Source organism: Pseudonaja textilis, chromosome 1 (genome assembly GCF_049901715.1).
Source record: "Pseudonaja textilis isolate UNSWEBS1 chromosome 1, rPseTex1.2, whole genome shotgun sequence".
In the NCBI taxonomy this organism is placed as follows: domain Eukaryota; kingdom Metazoa; phylum Chordata; class Lepidosauria; order Squamata; family Elapidae; genus Pseudonaja; species Pseudonaja textilis.
In genome coordinates, this window is record NC_141990.1 from 66,768,771 (window position 1) to 66,781,904 (window position 13,134).

General features: G+C 35.9%; 1 protein-coding gene across 3 annotated transcripts in view; it reads left to right on the top strand.

The window, feature by feature from the left end:
• The window catches only part of PLD5 (phospholipase D family member 5), a 78,762-nt gene that overhangs the window by 29,851 nt on the left and 35,777 nt on the right, over positions 1-13,134 (top strand). Inside the window, exon 1 of one of the 3 annotated variants that reach the window (XM_087936941.1) lies at positions 3,463-3,796. The exons of 1 other annotated variant lie outside the window; for it this stretch is intronic. In XM_087936941.1, coding sequence (XP_087793067.1) covers positions 3,794-3,796 — 3 coding nt within the window. In that variant the 5' untranslated portion in view covers positions 3,463-3,793. Of the gene's footprint in view, positions 1-3,462; positions 3,797-13,134 lie in introns of those variants that run through there. One more of the 3 variants, XM_026705282.2, reaches the window with a different exon arrangement.

Below are 13,134 nucleotides of genomic sequence, written 5' to 3' on the forward strand. Positions count from 1 at the left end.
CTAATATAGATCACAGCTTTTGCAATATCTTATTATCAGCAAACCATATCTTTGCTCATAGCAAAGTTTACATGTAAGTTTACATATCAAAATAAGTATCTTAATTTATATCCAGAAATAAACAGATTATCAGTGTGCAGATTTCAGAATTTTGTATTGTCTTCTTCCTCATAGGTCTTTGTGTTTGTATTTGTGTGTATATGTGTTTGTATCTGTGTGCATCAAATGAATAATAACATTCTATACCAGAAACAGTTGCTTCATGTAGAACAGAGAGCAATGTTATAATTTAGAAGTCAGCAGAGTCTGAATACTTATATTAAATCTCCATCTTCAAGCAGTAGGTGCATTTGAAGAACCAGGCAACGTTAGAAAAAAGGATATTTGGGGATATTAACATCCTTTGCCTATAAATCTTCCTCTTAAAGGTTAAGTTGTCTCATAATCAAGGGAAGATTTTCCCCCAGATAACAGAGATACTGTCAAGGTTCCAGCTGACAAACCCAACACAGCAAACACCGACAAGATGATCCAGTCCCTTAATGCAAAGCTTTATTGAGTACATCATTTCAGCATAGCATGAAAGCAAAACCAGCTCTACTTAAATCCCACAATTTTCATATAGTTAAAGAGTAACTTTTTCTCTCCTCCCCACGAATGTAGTTCACATCCAATTAGGTATCTGGATATTGTTTTAGAAACGGTCCAAGTCTTCATCGATGATTTGATTAGATGACTTTGATTCCCACGGAACAATTTCTTGTTGTTGCCTAGAATTAGCGTTCCACTGGGTCTGTGGCAAGATCTCCCCTTGGTTCTGTAGCAAGCTGAGCAGCGAAAATGGCTGCCATAGCAAAATCACACTTTGAAATTGACAGATACTTTATCTCTGACTAAGTGAAACAAAATGTATTTTCATTAGCTCATAATGAATTTCAACATCTATTCGGGGAATCTGTTTTTTTTTTTAAATCAAGGTTTGATAAAAAGGAAGAAAAACTGTCATCCTCCCTTCTGATTATACTTAATCCTGTTTGGCCAGATGGAGTGATTCCATATATGTTGACAGAACTGAACCCAGTTCAGTAGCATTAAGAGAACTTGCATTAATACAGATTCTTTAGGAAGGGAATATTTTTTCACCATTGACTTCTGAAAATGGACTTCTGTAGCTACTCTTCAGGAAAAAGTAAAGCAATCATAGAAATTTATTTTTCACTCACTGTCTTAATTTTCATGTTTAATCATGCTAAGATGCCCAAGACCAGCAAGTTAATGCTTCTTCTCATACTGCAGATAATAAGTTCTATACTGTATGTCCTGGAATAAGACCAAAAATCAGTCTGAAATGGATCTAAATAATAGGCACTACCAATTGCTGTTCTGCAAGAGCAGCATTTTGACCCTTTGAACAAAATCTTGTATTTTCTCTTATTCCTATATTATAGCTTTAGGTAATGTTATTCTAGAGCCACTGGAGAGAATTCGTCAGAGTCCATCCTTGTTTACTGGAGCCACTGAAGCATCTAAATGCAATTTTCAGCACATATCATGTGATGAATATTTGTTTCATCAGAGATGCTTCTTTTAGCATAGAAAGCAAGGGAAAAATAATAAAATTTGAAATAGTTAAATCTTTTTTAACGGAAATAGTTCCTTTAAGATTTTTCCCCTTCTTCTGCTACTCCTGGGAAGAATTGTAAACATTTGCAGAGTGTGCCTGCTTTTGTGCTGAATGATAAGGACAAAAAATTAAAAAGGTTTCTAATCCAATGCATAAGCAAACAACAGTTGTGGTAACCTTTCTGGGATCTTTGGGCAAACACATTTGTCTGACCACATGGTTTATTGTTTTTGACTTTGAACAGATTTAACACACTGTGCTTAATAGTGTTGTTGTTAGTAAATTAATAAAGCCATGTAGTTCTAGTTCAGGAGTGTCAAACTCGATTTCATTGAGGGCTGCATCAGGGTTGTGTTTGACCTCTGGGGCCAGGGTGGATGTGGCCATGGTGGGTGTGGCCAGAGTGGGAGTGGCCAGCTCAATGTCACTCATGTCGTTTTCAGCTGTGAGGCCCTCCTGCAACCCTCTCCCAGGGAAAATGGAGCGTGGGAGAGCCGTCCGCAGCCCTCCTGAGCTCTGTTTTCTCTGGCAGAGGCACTGTAGGCCAGTCCTTTGCTGTTTACAGGGAGGCCCCGTGGGCTAGATCTAAGCACCCCATGGGACAGATTTAGCCCCCAGGCCTCGAGTTTGACACCTCTGTTCTAGTAAAAAAAATGTTCAAAAAACTGCCTCTTTTTATGGCTTTACTTTTAAGGGGTCCTTTGCTTGAGGCCTCAGAGAAGGTGAGTGCTACTTCTTCAGAATCATAGAAGCTATCAAAGGAAGTTCAAATGTAAAAACCACTATCAAATATGGGACCATATTTGTATGTTGATCTAGCAGCTGAATTGGGGGAGGTAGAGAGTAACCTCTAAATGTAGAAAGAGACAAGCTTCAGAAACATGCTATCAGACTAGTGGAAAGATGATGTTTGGAGCCTGGGAGATGGGGGGAAAATGGAATGTGAACTTTATTTTGTTAGAGGCAGAATGGTTGTGGATGGCTAACTATAAGAAAGAGCAGAAAATAAATGATATGTCATTGTTGCAGGTATTTCCTATTATGAAATGGGGGAACACAATGATAAGCCATTGTGATTGTCTTCATTGTCTTTTGAATTTATGTTGGGATATTGAGGGCAACCAGAACAATTTTGGTAGACACGTTGCTATGAAGACTTTCTTGGAATGATGGATATGAAGCTAGTTATTCCTTATCTAGGACTAAGTAGAAAATAACAGCATTGGAAGAGAGGAATTCTAGGGAATAAGAGAAGAAACTGTCCAATTTGGAGACTGAATTAATAGTTCAGAGCTTTTCTTAGATTTTCTAAAACCTTGGTTTTAGAGAAATATGGTTTTTTTGGGGGGGGGAGTTTGTTGTTTCTGAGATGTTTTGTGCAAAAATGTATGGAGTAGCTCTTTTACATAGACTCCTTTCATTAGATTCTCTCTCTCTCTCTCTCTCTCTTCAGAGAAAGACTCTCCAACAAGGTATTGTTTTGCATTCTGTCTTTTTTTTTTTGAGCAGGCTATTTTAATATGACAATGTCATAAAACCTTTTGGAATTTAACCAGTTAATTTTATATTTTGAAATGAAAGAAATTATATTGAATTATGAGTATTCTAATCATTTATTATTTTCTTAAGTGTCTGAGTCACCTAATTGCTATTTGTCCTCATGTTTAAATGTAATTTTAAAAAGAAGCATAGGATAAAAAAAATCATTATCTCCTATTAATATCTCCTATTATTATATAACTGCATATTTTGCCTATGGAAAAGCTGTTCCATTTTCTGGCTTAGTTGGAGAAATCATGGACTTTGGAGCAGCCCATGTATGAGGTCATAGGTTATTTACAAGTCAGGATTTGGATAGGTTGCAAACATTTGTTTACACAAAGACTGCGTAGTCAGTTTTTAGATGAGGCTTCAACACTGTATTTTTATACGGGAAGGAAATACATCCCTAACTATGCTGTGTAAACAAAGATTTCTGTTGTAAGCTTTACTTTTTATCTCCTGATTGGCTGATGAATTTTAAAGCAATGTGGCTAGCAATTGAATGACTGAAATGTAAGCTGCTTGGATACATTTCCCACACATCTCTGTGCTTCTTATATCTCTGGCTCCTGTGAATAGTACTGCGGCCGCAGTTCATTTGATACTGCTGCAATTTACAGAATCAGAATGGTAAGATGCTTTTAATATTTTTTCCCATAAATTGTTGATATTTGAAATGCAAAATGCTATGCAGTAGAATCTGCTACTGAGAACAGAGAGTAATTAATTAAAGCATGGTGCAACTGAAAATCAGTAACACTATCAATGTTGTCTTAGCAAGGCACAGTAAGTTGGTAACAAACATATCTGATCCAGATCATATACATTTTAACAGAAGCCTCAAGGGGATTGTTTGAGAAAATATCTGGTCTTTTTGGTGAATATAGTCTTATGCCATCAGTTGTAAATAAAACAAGTATTCAAAGATAATACTGATTTACATTTACTTCTAAAGATTTGATTGCATATGTTGTTTGCTGCTTTGGGATCACTTTGAATGAGTTTGTTATATTTGCCTGCCATTTATAACATCTTCAATAATTGAAGTAAAGAAAAGTATACTAAATCAATAAATAAGACGGATACTTTTATTTTACTACATTTAGAAATCAGGAAAATCAGAAATCAGCATTAAGTGTCTCATTAGGGAGGTAATGCTTGTCCATCTTTTGAATCTTTAGATTAGAGACTGGTGAGCAGGTTGCACTGCTTTTCCCAACTGGAAAAGTATTGATCATATTTTTTAAATTATGCAAACAGCCTCTCGTCTGAAAATCTTATAAACCTTATAATAATTTATGAGAATCACGATACTATTAGGGCAAAAGAAACATGCTACAGTGAGCAGTACTTATTTGATTATTTCACACATGAAAAGGATATTTTGCTGTTCGCTAAGGCATCTTTTTTTAGCTGAACAGATATATTGTGCAACTTGCCAGATTTTTTATCAAATAAATTTGACAGTAAATTTAAGCGTATGTATGTATGTATGTATGTATGTATGTACGTACGTACGTACCTTGGACTGTTTGGCTTCAGATTTGGTGCCCAAATAAATCAGCTGATGTACAGCATGGTATGATTTGGTTCAAACGTCAGGTCTGTAACATCCTGCTTGTAGCTTCTGATATGAATAGGAAAACAGCTTGTTTGTACTCCATCCTGTTATTCAGGCAGAAACTAAGCTTGTCGGATTGTTTATTCCAAATCAACATGGCTTACTCTTTATCCTCATTATAGTTTGAATGATTTCATTTTTCCTATTTGCACAGTCCATTTTATACAAGTAATTCAGTGATTATTTTATTTAGTGGCAATATTCTGTCATGTCTGGTAACATATTCAGTATATATTCATTAAAATTATTGAATATTAGCAGGGAAAGGTGAAATTATTCTTAGTTGTATTAAATTATGGGATATGTAGACATGGGCAGCATTTAACTGCTTTCATTGGATAGGATGTGGCAAAATATAAGTAACACATATAATGGAATACCATACTATTAAATGGAGTACACCTTAGTACTGTTCTCATGCAAATATAAGCCAAATTAATGTGACCATGTCCTAGTTAGAAACCATTTGAGTTCAGCCTGCATGTGTTATTTATATATTCAATGATTTTTATACAGTGTTTTGAAATATTAACGCTTGTTACAAGAAGGTCAAGTAATGGTCCAATCTTAATTGTAGAGAGCAACTTGTTTGAAAATAATTTGTAGTACTGAGTAACAAAAATATAGGTAGCATTTATAAAATGGGGTATTATTCAACAGAGGGGAGTTTCATTGTGTGTGTGTGTGTGTGTGTGTGTGTGTGAAAGACAGACAGACAGTCAGACAGATAATCATTTGTGTAGATAATGCAAATGGGCATTACCATTTCTTCAACATGACATCCATTGAGATGTAGTTTTATAATAAACAGCCAGTGCATAAAATTTTCCTCTATTGCCCTCTGCAAAATGGAATTAATATCCTTTCTATTGTATTAATTGTATTTCTACAGCATCTACCTCATCTAAGTGGTTACAAACAACCATCATAAAATCATATAAAACTGATTAGAAAGCACAGAACAAAGTTAAGAATTAAGGTTAAAACATACAAGTTAAAATTAAAAAAACAAACAAACCAGTTAAAAACTTAACAGGTCTAAAAGGTTAACAGGATAGAGGGCTCAGGCATCTCCAGGGTTGCATAATATTCTTAGACCCCATCTTCTAGTACAGGGGTTGCCAACCTTTTGGACCTCAGGGACCACCAAATTCATAATTTTAAATCCCAGGGATCACTAACCAGTTCTGTGTGCGTGGCCTAATTTGTGGGTGTGGCTTGGTGGTCATGTGACTGGAATACCTTGTATGTAAATATTATAAATATTTATATAAATATTGATTTTTTTAATAAAAAAGAGCAACTTTTATCCAAAAGCAGGCAGGCAGATTGAGTTGCTCACAGAATCATTCAGTGATCTATCTATCTGCCATCGGCTAGCTCAGTCTCTCACATTTGCTTGCCATAAGTCTGCACTGAATAATTCAGTCCTAACCTTCGGTCCTAAGGGAGGTTCGGCTGTGCTTAAAAGCAGAGCCGAAGATCTAAAGACTAGCTAGAAGGCAAGAAATCTAATCATTTCCTGCTTCCTAGCTAATTTAAATCTCCCAGCCCAGCAGAACAGCTGATGGTCAGAAAAAGGAAAAATAGCAATTTAGCAGGAAAATTTGCCAGGTAAGGAGTGAGTGGGTGGGAGGGTTCCCACAGGCCATGTGGGTGGTGCGGCCTTGTGTTTCTGCACAGCCTGGATTAATTGCTTTGGGGGGGTGCTCTGGGGGGTGAGATTTCTCTGCGGCCCACCCAAATTTTCTCACAGTCCACTAGTGGGCCGCGGCCCACCAGTTGGCAACCACTGTTCTAGTAGGCAGAGCAGGTCTTAAGGCCAGTGGGGGATTGCTTCATCTTTGGGGTTAGATGTAATATATTCATGTAGTTGTAATATTCAGAAACAGCCCCAATGTAAGGAATTTGCACCATTTGATGCCATTCTCTTGGGTGTGTATTATTTGTAATGTACTTATAAGTTTCAATACAATTTTGTTTTGTATATAGACATACAAAATAAGCATATTCCCCAAATATCACTCTTCCTTAATATTGTTTTAGTCTTCCTACCATTACAGATTTATTGTCTTCCTACAATTACAGATTTATTATTTATTGTTTTCTCAGTACTCTTGCAGGAATAAAACTTGTACTGCAGAAGTCTGAATTCTGTAAAGAAAAAAAAACCAAGGAGTTACTATGGTAACCAACTCAAAGCCTGACAGGGAATACTTGTAATCTCATTCTTGGGGGAAAAGAACAGAAACAATATTGGTGATTAGGGCCAAAAAACATAATCTAAGAGAGAAAGGTTTTAATGATAAATTAAATAAAATTATCTTATAACCTATGTTAAATTATAGGCAATAACTTTAATTACATAAAGCAGAGAATCTCAGTATAGTTTTCTATTAAAAATATAGATGAAAGGACATTGAGGAAGACAAATTGGAACTTGTATGTGACATTTAATATTTCAGTTAAATACCTATTTATCTTTACTTTGTTTTTATTGAACATGAATATGCCAAATAAAGACTAATCAGTTATATTATGTTTTAGAAATATACAAAAGCATCTAATTCACATGGTGTTAAATCCTTTTCTTACACTTATGCACAGAACATTCTTTTAAACATTTTCTAACAATTTATTACAAACTGTAGTACAGTGGTCCACAACCTTTACAGTTTGCAACTTGGGGGAGAGGGAACGAGGGTGCAGAAGTGGTGGGCTGGTATGTGTGCAAGCTGACCCACTGTGCACGTCAGCCTGCTGCTTATGGAAGTCAAGCTAGGCATACATATGCACCCGCCCATTGCTCATGTGGACCACGGCTTGGGGATTGGGGACCTCTGCTGTAGTATATCCATCAATCCAATATTGTTCAAACTCAAACTAGATTGGATCTCAAGAAAGATTGAACATTTTTTGACAGAACAATTAATCAGTGGAATAGCTTGCTCTTGGAGTTGTAAGTTCTCCATTGCTGGAGGCTTCCAAAAGGAGACTGGACAACCATTTGACCAGGATGCTATAAGATCTCCTTCATTGAGCAGGGGACTAGAGAACTTCCGAGGTCCCTTCCAGCCATTTGATTCTATGTTCTATATTTTTTATTGAATAAAATTATATGGTTGCCCATCTCTCTGCTAGGACTCCGGGCAGTTTAAAAAACTAAAAAAAGAGTAGAAAAGCAATGAAAAACAACCACTGAAATGTTGTAAATCCCTTTACTTGAATAGCTCAAAACAGTTTATCAAGGCATAGATGATGCAAGTTCAGAAAGGAGAGTTGGTGTATAAAAGAAAATAAACAAAAATGAAAAAGGCATTCATAACAGCCTTCTGAAAGTTGATTATTCAGCCTAATTCAGGAAGTTTCATAAATTACAGATGATTATTTCAGAAAAGGCATGAAAATAAGTATGAAAGCACCAGCTGTGAAAAGGATAACACTGCTATACAACAAAAACATCTCAGAAATCACCAACGGACTATTAAAGTCACACAGCATCACTGTACATACAAACCAAGCCCTCCAAACCATCCTAAGAAAACCAAAAGACTCAGCAGCCCCAGAAGAAAAAAACAGGAGTTATCTGCAACAAACAGTTTAAGGATTGTAACAGACACAGTGTAGGACAAACAAACAAGACTAACAGAGCACATCCATGAACACTAACAGTCAAAAGACATGATGAAAACTCCTTAATTTCACAACATATGGAAAGACAAACACAGTTTCAAATAGGAAACTGAGCATCCTAGACCAAGCCAAGTCCACAAATGCTAGAGAATTCTTGAAAGCCTGGTACTCAGACAAATCAGCCATTAACAGACATAAATAACATCTATATGCCATTCAAAGAAACAATCAAAAAGTAAAAGGGGAAACAAAACAACCAAAACACCTCCTCACTAGCAATCAATGCCCAGAGCTGAGTTTAATAAGATTAACACTAGGTGACATTCAAGAAATAAACAATACCCCAGTCAAAGAACTACCAACTCACAAAAACAAGCTAACAGTAAACAATAGGAATAATCCATGATACTCCCACCAAGAGGATAAACAACTAGTATATATAGATGAGAGCAGGCCCCACTCTTAGTACCGTTCATGTTCCCTAGTTTGGTACAGTAGTATCTGAAGAAAGCAACCAAGCTTAGAGAGCACCGAAGTCCCCACATAATTCCTTACTGAAATTTACTATCAATATACTTCAGATTCAGGTCCCTTACCCAAGGTTTTAATGACTTTATATGAATGTTCAGTAGTACATTCAGTAGTAGTATACGTTTGTTAGAACTATTCAACGGGTTAGGATTAAATAACTTACTATAACTACATAACTTTAAATGGCAGGCAATTAGTGATACTAAATTAGGCATAATCAGCTATAATTATTATGGATCAGTGAAGTTAGAGAACACAGAGGTAAATGTGTCTGTTTAAACTCTCATATGATACGTTATTCAGTCATTCAGTTGCTTTTCAGCCTTTGCAACCTGATGGATATCATTTCACAAGGATTGTCTGCCAATAACTGTTTCCTTCTTGTAATTCATGTTTGTGTCATCAGTGATAGGATCTAGCAACCTTGTCTTCCACCAGCTTCCTTTGATTTCCCTCCCCCCCCCAAAAAAAAGCATTGGGGTTTTCTCTTGAGTCTTTTGCCTTTGCATTATAGTTCTAAAATGTTTAAACATCAGTATCCTTATTAGTGCTTCTTGCAAGCAAGCCAATTTTGTGTTGTGTTAGTATTGTAACATTTTGCTTCCTGTGGTTCAAGGTATTCTCAACCATATTTCTCTAGCACCATAAATCAAAGGCATTAATTTATCTTCACTTGGCCTTTCTGGTGGTACGGTTTTCACAGCCATATGTTCCAATTGGGAAAAATATAGTTTTTACAATTCATGCTGTTATTGTCAGTGTGATGTCTCTGCACTTGAATATTTTGTCTAGATATGTCATCTTTCTCACAAGTAGCAGATGTCTTTCCGTTTCATGGCCACACCATCACCGTCCCCTGTGAATTTTTGAGCCTAGGAAGATAAGCATCAGCTTCTTCTCTGCTTATATCCATTGTTGGCATAATTTTATTTTTTTAGTATTTTTTTTTTAAATTGAGCAGCAGACCAGCTTTTGCACTGCTCTTCATAACTTCCAGCCAGCATAGTGGTACAAACAGCTTTTTAAGGTGCTTGATATTTCTTCCAGAAATTTTAATTACAAATTTTATTTTTATTAACCAACATTTTTCATTACATATTCTGCATATAAGTTTAATAAATAAGGTCATCATGTACAACTTTAGTACTTTTCTGATTCTGATTTAAGTGGTCCATTGTTGTAAGAAGTTTCCTGATTATTATACAAATTGTTCAATTGGTCCAGTACACTTATTTTTAAGAGTGATTCACAATTTGTTGTTGTAGCCTATGCAGTCCCTTTTTATATGTTTGTTAATGTTATAAATTTTAGTCCAGAGATTTTTAAGCACTCAATTTATCAAATCTAAGCCATTAAATTCATTCTTTATCTTCACTGAATAATCAAAGGAAACATTGCTGATACTGTTTCTTGTGAATCTGGTGACCTTATTTCTTTAGTTTGAATTTTGCAAGAAATGAATGGTCTAACCCACAGACAACATCTAACTTGGCTCTTGCTGACTGAACAGAACTTCTCTATTTTTGCATATAGAGTGTATTTGTCTAGAGATAGTCATATGAAGAAGTTGTTAGAAAGTAGTTGTTTTAAGCTGTTATAAAAATTGAATTTAATTGGCAGAACCATTTGTTTGTCACCTGCTTTATTTCAGATGGTGTTTTCCTTTCAGATTAAACATTCCAGTCTGCTATAATTAGCGTGTTGTCTTTTTTTCTTTCTAGTGTTGTGTTGACATAGTGCTGCAAATTAGCATAGATTTGTTCATCTTCTGTTTGCTTCATATGTATGGATGGGATATTGTCTTGCATCACTAAGTTGCCTTGGGCTTGAATTGACATCATTCTTTATTTTGGGGTCTAATATTTGAGTATTAATTTTAACATCCTTTTGTTAATAATGATTACTACTCTATTCTTCTATGGTTTTTTTGTTCACAGTAGAAGATCTACTGCTCTTCTGATGTGAGGTAGCACATTCTAATTTATTTCAATTCACTGACTGATTCCCAGAAGCAGTGTTCAGTCTTTCCATTTCTGCTTTGAATAAGACCTAGATAGCTTTAGAGAATTGAAGTTGAAAGAAAGAAACATATATTTCGGTACACAGATGGCAGTTTTCTCTACAGATAACACTTAGCTATAGAGGGGAAAATGTGTGGTGTGCATTTGAAAAACAATCCAAGTTCGTTTGCAGTATAATTTATTATGTCTTCTGTCATGCTATCAAAATAAATACATCAGGCCAACCTCCTCCAAACTAGATCTTTTCTGATCTGTTAGGATTGCAATTTCTCTGTTTCCAGCTGGCAAGCCTAATACTACAAGAGCATAGCAGATGGGGGAAGGTTGCATTAGTATTGTATATTTTCAAATATCTGCATAAATATGGTTAAGGGTTCTAATCATTTTAAGTATATATCTTAGAGAAACTCACTAGAATTGGTGAGTTATGTGGGATGAAGAATTTATATTTAAAATAGAAATTATCATTAAGAGCTGGAAGAACAAGTAATTGACTCATGGTTGAACAAAAGAAAGGAAGCCGGCTAAGCTGATTTTTAAAATTTAAATCTAAATCCCAAAGAACATATTTCAGCATGGGGATCTGTGGTTTTTCATTTTGTCTCCAGTGTTATTTGCATGAACATGAAACCACTGGGATAGTTGTCCAGAGATTTATCAATATACTTATATATAAGAGCCGCGGTGGCGCAGTGGTTAGAGTGCAGTATTGTAGGCTACTTCTGCTGACTGCTGGTTGTTTGCAATTTGACAGTTTGAATCTCACCTGAGTCAAGGTTGACTCAGTCTTCCATCCTTCCAAGTTGAGTAAAATGGGGATCCAGATTATTGGGGGCAATATGCTGACTCTGTAAAACACTTAGAGAGGGCTGTAAAGTACTGTAAAATGGTATAAGACTTAGAAGTCTTAAGTGCGATTGCTATATATATGCATCTTCAAGTTGCTGGTTATACCTAGTGACTGCCTGGACTAGGCAATATTCTGCAGGTTTCTAGGAAATATTTTTTGGGAAATGATTTGTCCTTTCCTTCTTTCTAAGGCTGAGAGAGAATAACTGACCTAAGGTCACCCAGCTGGCTTTATGTCAAAGGCTAGAAACTATCTTTAAACTGGCTCTCCTACTTGTATATTATCTAATTCATTCCTTTTATCAGATTTCAGGAAGAGTACATAAGATTACTTCAGTTGTGTCTACCACTATATTTAATTTTTAAGATGGTATCATGGAGGTCACCTGGTTTTAATGAATGGGAGAGTTTTTGTTTAGGTTATATTCAATTATGGAGGATTTTTTTAAATTCTTTTGGCTGGTTTGTTTTGCAATTTATGTTTTGTTATCTGGCATTTTTTAGGGTATTGGTTGCAAACTCTGGGAGATTCTTGGGACAGTTTTTCATTGCTGCAGTGGAACTTGCCATGTTCCCATGAGAGATTTTCAGGTTGTTTGCTTGCTGGCGATCAAGCTGAGTCTTTGTTGGACGTTGTGGAGAGACTGCAGGGTTTGGGCACTGCTGCCCCAAATAATCTAGACATATCCTTCTGAACATAGAGGTTTTTTTTTTTCTTTTGTAGCCTTTGGCTATTGCTATAATTGGCCCAGCATCTAAGGTAGGTTGCTTTCTAAATTACAGGACTTAATGGATCTCTTGTGTTGCTGAGACTAGCACTGAGTTTAACCTATTTTTTTGACATTGGCCATTTAGTCAAAGGTTGGCCGAAGAATGGCACCATTCTCCATCCTGCTGGCTGATTAGATGGCATACAGTGTGGTGCTGACACTATTCATCATTATCATTTGATTGTTAGTCATGTCTGGAATTTCATGGGCTCTGCTATGAGAGAGAGAAATGGCTGAGACTGCTTCCCCAGGATTTCTTTGGATGGATTATTCTGATGAAAGGAATTAAGGCTGAGTCTAGGGATCCTAATACTCCTTTAAGGACTGACTCAGGTCTGTCCCAGTGGATGCAAGAGATGCTGGTCTGGATTAATTGGCCACTTATTTATTATTTATCTGACAGACTGATCAACTTCTAGATGTGTATTCTAACATGCATGTTTTTGGTACATATATTTGCCTAAAATTTGATTCAGATGGATTGAGATATTAATTTCCTGTTGGAAAAAAAATAAAATGCTTTTCATTGCCATTTGGTATAAT